Below are 7416 nucleotides of genomic sequence, written 5' to 3'. Positions count from 1 at the left end.
AAACAATGAAACAACCTTATTTGAGTGTTTTGACAGACACTTGTAAAAGTATATTAAAATCTTATATTATTATGATTACTATCATCATAAATGAAAATATTATATTATTATCATTATAATTATCATTATAAATGAAGGTTTTCTGCATTATTATTACATTTCATTACTTCCCCTTAATTTTTGTTCTTTTCTTTTTGGATCAGAAATCAAATTGCACACGCAAGATAAGAGAAATAACATTGATAGTTGGCATTTAGTGACACAAATTAAGGAAGAAATGTCCTTTTACACTGCATAATGCATGTACAAGAATTTACTAAATTGTTTTTTCATAAGTGACCAAGGCCAAAGACAAAATGTACTAATAAAGGGTTATTTTTAAATATAGAAAAATAAATCAAATTATTTACAAAATATAATAAAAGTTTAGAACTATCAATGATAGATGTTGATAGACATTGATAGACATTGATAGAAGTCTATCAGTGTCCATCAACGTCTATCATTGATAGTTTTAAAATTTTGCTATATCTTGTAAATATTTTCAACAGTTTTACCATTTGAAATAATTTTCCATTTTAATATCTAGTCTATGTAAACTTATACTTTTACAAGTGTTTGTCAAAATACTCAAATTTCTGTTTGTCTAGTCCTTGCAGACCTTATAATGGGATTGATCTCTTTAGTTCAAATGGTTGAGCGTGTAGATCGGCTACCATACTTAATCAAACAAAATTCTTCTTTAGTTATGTATTTACATTATTTTATCATATATATTCAATTTTCACTAAAGAATTTATATGGTCTTAGTTACACATAAACATTGATATATGTGAGAATTTTGAACCAAACTTAGATGGCCAAACAGAACGCAAACAATCAGCAGAATAAATCGAAGCAATAAAGAACGAACACCAAGATATATATTGGTTTGACTAATTTGGTCTACATCCACTTTGAGAACCAGTTTGAATCAATTTTATTACGAGCAATGAGAAATTTACAATTATAAATAATCAACAAATAATCACCATTCTATAATTTTTTATTCCCACTGATATCGAGAGATCTGCACACAATATCGTCTCTAAACCGAGAACAACCCGCTGAAAAACAGCCCAAATCAAGTGCACTACCCGCCTCTGATCCGGCGAAATCAAGCGCAGAACTGCGTGTCTCTCTCTGTCGCTGACAACTGGGAAACCCACACGCTGAACCAGAACCCATCGGAACCAAGACACCCACCCAGACTGAACCAGACACCCACGCTCATGCCATACGTCGGACAGCACCTATCGCCGACTCGCTGCTATTGACGTCAAAGCCGGACGGAAAGGAGAACATCGACTCCCTCGATGTTCTACATGAACGTCTTCACTTCATGAGCGGCTGCTGCCTGCGTCTACTCTTGGAAAAATCGGCTTCCTCTACCTTTTTCCTTGGAAACGACTGCTCCTCTTTTTTTTCTCTCTCTAGGAGACTCACGAAATTTCCAGCCCTAATGAAGAAAATGGTTTTAATTACAAAATTGTCATTTTTCCATAATTACAAGAATGCTATTGGGCCTTTAATTTTACTAAAAAACCAAATAAGTCCACTTAAACTTCTTGTTATTTTCTACAAATCGCGCTCACAACAAGAATATTTAAGTGCCAAGTTGATTCTCCAATTTTTCTATCATCCGAATTTAATATTCAGGCCATCTAATAGGTATTTAAACATATGGGCTGGAAGAACCTTGGTTAACATATCTGACAAGTTCTCAACTGTATGAACCTTGACCAGTTCAACATCTTTCTGGGCCATAACTTCTCTAATAAAATGAAAGTTTTCATCGATATGCTTAGACCTTTCGTGATGAGGTGGATTCTTTGCAAGATGAATAGCACTCTGGCTATCACAAGAGACGATAGGAATGAACTCCTGCGATAATAACTCACCAACTATCCTTTTCAACCACATTACCTCTTTCACAGCTTTACCCACTGAAATATACTCTGACTTAGTAGTAGACAAAGCAACAACTGACATAGAGGAACCTTCCAACTGACCACATTACCAAACAAACGAAAAATGTGACCTGATAGAGACCTTTTTTTATCAAGGTTGGCAGCGTAATTTGTATCTGTGAAACCTTCCAACAGTGCTAATTTATCACAATCCCTGCTAAAACATAATGATACATTGGCACTACCTTTCAAATATCGAAGCACCCATTTAACTGCACTCCAATGCTCCTTCCCGGGATTTGACATAAACCTACTTATCATACTTATAGCATATCCCAAGCCAGGCCTAGTATAAATCATCAAATACATAATACTTCCAACAGCATTACAATAGGGAATATTAGACATCTCTAACATTTCTTGTTCAGTAACAAGATATTGAAAGGAAGAAAGCCTAAAATGAGATGCTAAGAGTATCGAAACTGCCTTACAACCAGACATATTATACTTCTCAAGCAGTTTATACACATAACTCTCTTGTGAAATGGTTAGCAAACCTTTCTCCTTATCTCTTTTCACATCCATGCCTAGGATCCTTTTCAGTTCACATAAATCTTTCATCTCAAATTCACTACTCAACCATTTCTTGAGATCACTGATTTCAGAATAATCCTTAGACACTAGGATCATAGCATCTACATACAGAAGTAGATAAACATATGTACCTATCTGAGTTTCGAGTACATGTAGGCATAATATGAGCTTCTATGAAACCCCTGCCTCAGAATAAAGGTGTCAAACCTGATATACCACTGTCTCGGCGATTGCTTCAGTCCATAGATGGACTTGTGAAGACGACAAACCATGTCTTCCTTTCCTTTCACCTCATGTAGATCACTTCATCCAATTCTCCATGAAGGAAAGTTGTGGTGACGTCCATCTGTTCAACAAACATATCAAAATGAACAGCAATAGATAAAATTAATCGAATGGATGAATGCCTCACCATCGGGGAGAAAATCTTATGAAAGTCAACTCCTTCCTTTTGAGTGCAGCCCTTGGCTATCAGTCTAACCTTATACCTACGCTTTCTGTCACCTTCTGTACCTGCTTGACTTTATAAATCTACTTTGACTGAATGAGTTTCTGATTAGGAGGCCTTAAAACCAATGACCATGTTTGAATCTTCTGCAATGAGAACAACTCTGCTTCCATAGCATCCTTCCATTGTTCCTTTGAATCAAATACAATTGCCTCCTCAAAAGTAAGAGGCTCTGCTTCAATACTGTCAACTGCACAATAAAAGCATAAACAACTAAATCAGCATAACCATACCTCGTAGGAGCCTCCTCACCCGTTGAGACCTATCACGTGTAAGCTGATATTTCTGTAGGTCACTACTACTTGAACTTTCTTCACCGAAAGCTCACTCATCAATCAAAGTCCTCTACAGTTGAGGTTGTCTACCATTAAAACTGGATGACTGACCACTGGATTCGCTTGAACTAACTAATGGATCTGCCTCAACTTGATCAACTGTCTGCTGTTTCTGCTGCTCTTTGATACAAAATGACATCTCTACTTCATTAAAGGTCACATCTCTGCTGATAATACATTTATTTCTGCCCTCTTCCAAGCACCAAAGTTTATATCCTTTAACACCCTAAGGATAACAAATAAACATACATTTCAGTACCCTCTTATTCAGCTTCCCTTCCTTAATATGAGCATAAGCTGAATATCCAAACACTCTAAGATGATCCAAACTTGGAGCTTTTCCTGTCCATATCTTCTGAGGAGTCTTTAGGCCTAAAGCGGAAGACGGACTCCTATTAATAAGATAATAGGCCGTTTGGGTAGCTTCCCCCCAAAACTTCAAAGGTAATGAAGCATTTGTCAAGAGACATCTTGTACGCTCCATAATTATTTTGTTGAACCTCTCAGCTAAACCATTCTACTGTGGAGTGTACGTAACAGTGAAATGCCTCGTAATTCCCTCAGATTTGAAAAATTTATCAAATTTATGATCCACAAATTCAAAACCACTGTCTATCCTCAGATACTTTACCTTCCTGCCTGTTTGGTTCTGAACTTGTTTTTTCCATTCAAGAAATTTCCCAAAAGCTTCATCCTTCTATTTCAGTAGATACATCCATACCTTCCTTGAAAAATCATCAATGATTGACATGAAGTATCTCAAACCTCCCATAGAAGGTACCTTTGTAGGACCCCACAAATCTGAATGAACATAATCCAAAATTCCTTTGGTAGAATGCTTCCCTTTCCCAAACTTCACTCTCGTAGACTTTCCCATTATGCAATGTTCACAAAATGGGAGGTCAATGTCTTTAACTCCTCCAAGCAAACCTTATTGTGAAAGAGCTTGATGACCTCTTTCACTCACATGAGCTAGTCTGTTATGCCATAACATAGACTTATCTGTTTCTTTCTCATATGCAACAACAGCACTACCTGAAACTGCAGTACCTTCCAACACATAAAGCCCATTCCTCAAAGTCCCCTTCAGCTTAACAAAAGAACCCTCGATAACCTTCAGAACTCCATTCTTAGATTCATAGGAATAACCTGCTCTATCTCATTCACCCAGAGAAATTTGATTTCATTTGAGTTCTGGAACATACCTTACATTTATAAGAATTCTTATCATTCCATCATGTGTTGCAATTCAAACTGACCTAATTCCTTTTACATCACAAACACCATTATCACCAAGCAAAACTGATCCCTCATCATTTTCCTGAAAGTCAATCAAGAAATCCCGATTAGGAGTCATGTCAAACGTGCACCCTGAATCCATAATCCAAGCATCCTGAATATCCCTGCTGGACATCATCAAGACCTCCGTTGAACCATACCCATCAGTGACATTTGCTGCACTAGATTCCTCTACATGCTTGCTACTTGATGCTTCCTTGCTCTTATTCAAAGGGTAATTTTTCTTAAAGTGTCCTTCTTTATGATATAGGAAATACTTTCTGACTTTCTTTTTTTATTTTAACCTGGATCTCGACTCTTTTTCTTTTTCATTCTTTTTCTCACTTCTGCCTCTGGCCATGAGTGACTCTCCATCATTGCGTTCCTTTTTAATCTTAAGGTTTCTCGTTCTCAAGGCATCCAACACTATATCCATGGATAATGAATCCCGTCCATATTTAATAGCTACCATAACTTCTCGATACGAATCAGGCAATGAATTCATAAGAATAACTGCTTGATTTTCATCCGACATCTTCTCACTGATGTTATTGAGATGAACTATAATCTTCTGGAATTCATCCAAATTCTCTTCTAAACCTTTACTAGAGTCCATCTTATATCCAAAAAATTATCTTTTAGATATAATTTGTTTTGCAAGGACTTAGTCAAATAAAGACTTTCTAATTTCTTCCATAATTCCACTGTAGTAGTTGGCCTCATCTATTAGCCTAAGCATTCCATCTAACAGATACAGAATTATCGTCGAATAGACCATCTCATCCATATCCCTTCTTTCAACTTCTGTAATTGTTGGCGGAAGGTCATTTTCGTCTAAGATTTTGGCTACCTTTTGTTGTACAATAACAACTCTAATTTTTTTCCTCTATAACCCAAAATCACCTTTCCCATCAAATTTGACAACTTCGAACCATGTAGACATTGAAGTCATCTGTCAAATTAATCCTAACAAAAGATTCTCCTGAACAAAGAATATGCCAACACACTACCACACACCATCCTTGGATCGAATGGAGCTCTGATACCACTTATGAGAGTTTTGAACCTAACTTAGATGGTCAAACAGAATGAAAACAATTAGCAGAATAAATCGAAAACAATAAAGAACGAACACCAAGATATATAGTGGCTTGACCAATTTGGTCTACATCCACTTTGAGAACCAGCTTGAATCAGTTTTATTACGAGCAATGAGACATTTACAATTACAGATAATCAACAAATAATCACCAATTTTTGATTTTTGATACCCACTGATATCGAGAGATCTACACACAACGTCATCTTTGAAATGAGAACAACCCACTGAAAAACAACCCAAATCAAGTGCACTACTCGCCTCTGACCGGAGAAGTCATGCGTAAACCAACGCGTCTCTCTCTGTCGCTGACAATCGGAGAACCCAAACACCGAATCAGAACCCACCAGAACCAAGACACCAGCCCAGACCGAACCGGACACCTGCACAGATACCCACACTCACGTCGTACGCAGGACAACACCTGCCGCCGACTCGTTGCTACTAACGTCAAAGCCGGACGGAAAGGAGAACGCCGACTCCCTCCGTATTATGCATGTGCGTCTTCACTTCACGAGCGACTGATGCGTGTGTCTACTCTTGGAAAAATCAACTGCCTCTACCTTTTTCCTTGAAAATGGTTGCTCCTCTTTTTTTTCTCTCTAGGAGTCTCACAAAATTTTCAGCCTTAATGAAGAAGATAGGTTTAATTACAAAATTTTTATTTGTTCATAATTACCAGAATACCATTGGCCTTTAATTTAACCAAAAAACCTAATAAGCCCACTTAAATTCCTTGTTATTTTCTACAATATACATTCAATACCACAATGTTCCTCACGAACTATCGAACTCCTAAATTAAAAAAAAAACCAGTAAATTCACTTTTAATTGTAAAAAAAAAAAAAAAAAAGATACTTATTTCAACAAAAGTCAATTATTTTAGAAAATTAAGCCCAATTAATATACAAGATTGAGGTTTGAATAATTCAAAATTCCTAAATTTTCTTCTAAGAATCAAACTTATAATTTAGCTTTAAAAATGTACTTGGAAGGTTGGAATGAATTATTGAATTAATTGGAGTTTTTTTTTTTTTAATATTGTGATTACGTAAACTATTTAGAGAGATATAGTGGTTTTGAAACTATTCAGAAATCTATGGTTGTTTTGGAGATTCGAGGCGTGGATTTAGTTTAAAATATTTTGTCAAGGATTCAATCCTCGTCCTGTCGAAAATTAAAGAAGAGGTCGAGAGTTTGACCCTGGACCTGAGAAGAGAACGAGGGTTCAACCCTCGACTTGTTGAAAATTAAAGAAGAGATCGAGGGTTTGACCCTCGACCTAAAGGAAATTGAGAAGAGGACGAGGGTTCAACCCTCGACCTGTCAAAAACTATAGAAGATCTGTAAGGAAAGATGAGAAAATTTGAAAGAGGTTGAACCCTCGACCTCTGGAAAATTATAGAATAAACCCTCGACCTATACGATTGGATATGTGATCGTCTAGTATGCAAATTATAGAACGATTGTGTAACAAATGAGTGGCACTATACGATTGGGTATGCGATCGTCTAGTAAGTGAACGCCGCTACAAGATGAGGTAGGTGATCGTGTAGGCGGGTGCTGGGCGATCGTGTAGTAATTGTGCGGAGGTAAACGATGCTCGCAGTAGCTAAGCGATAGGCTATGCGCGAGATCGTTGAGAGGAGATCA

The 7416-nt window shown here is 36.8% G+C and overlaps 1 protein-coding gene across 1 annotated transcript; it reads right to left on the bottom strand.

Annotated features, from left to right (window-relative positions):
* Positions 1–1156: 1156 nt before the first annotated feature.
* On the bottom strand, positions 1157–5280 carry LOC150037980 (uncharacterized). The gene is made up of 11 exons (XM_090311098.1): positions 5134–5280; positions 4646–4887; positions 4341–4540; positions 4108–4187; positions 3646–3822; positions 3438–3501; positions 3117–3241; positions 2834–2889; positions 2653–2725; positions 1966–2046; positions 1157–1309 (listed from the first exon to the last, which is right to left on the bottom strand). Exons 1-11 carry the CDS (start codon positions 5278–5280, stop codon positions 1157–1159), a joined length of 1398 nt encoding a protein of 465 aa, XP_090167224.1.
* Positions 5281–7416: the final 2136 nt, after the last annotated feature.

The sequence above is a fragment of the Benincasa hispida genome, chromosome 2 (genome assembly GCF_027475165.1).
Source record: "Benincasa hispida cultivar pf3 chromosome 2, pf3_genome.v1.1, whole genome shotgun sequence".
In the NCBI taxonomy this organism is placed as follows: Eukaryota; Viridiplantae; Streptophyta; class Magnoliopsida; order Cucurbitales; family Cucurbitaceae; genus Benincasa; species Benincasa hispida.
Note: the sequence above shows the minus strand (reverse complement) of the source record. Positions and strands in the feature narration are given on the sequence as shown.

Excerpts from the sequence above, each read along its gene's own strand:
- LOC150037980 (XM_090311098.1), bottom strand. The coding sequence starts at position 5,280 with ATGGACTCTAGTAAAGGTTTAGAAGAGAATTTGGATGAATTCCAGAAG. Across the intron at positions 3,242-3,437 it reads TAGTTCAAGCGAATCCAGTG|TTGACAGTATTGAAGCAGAG; the intron begins GTCAGTCATCCA and ends TTTATTGTGCAG. Across the intron at positions 2,890-3,116 it reads AGATTCAAACATGGTCATTG|ATGGACGTCACCACAACTTT; the intron begins GTTTTAAGGCCT and ends TTTGTTGAACAG.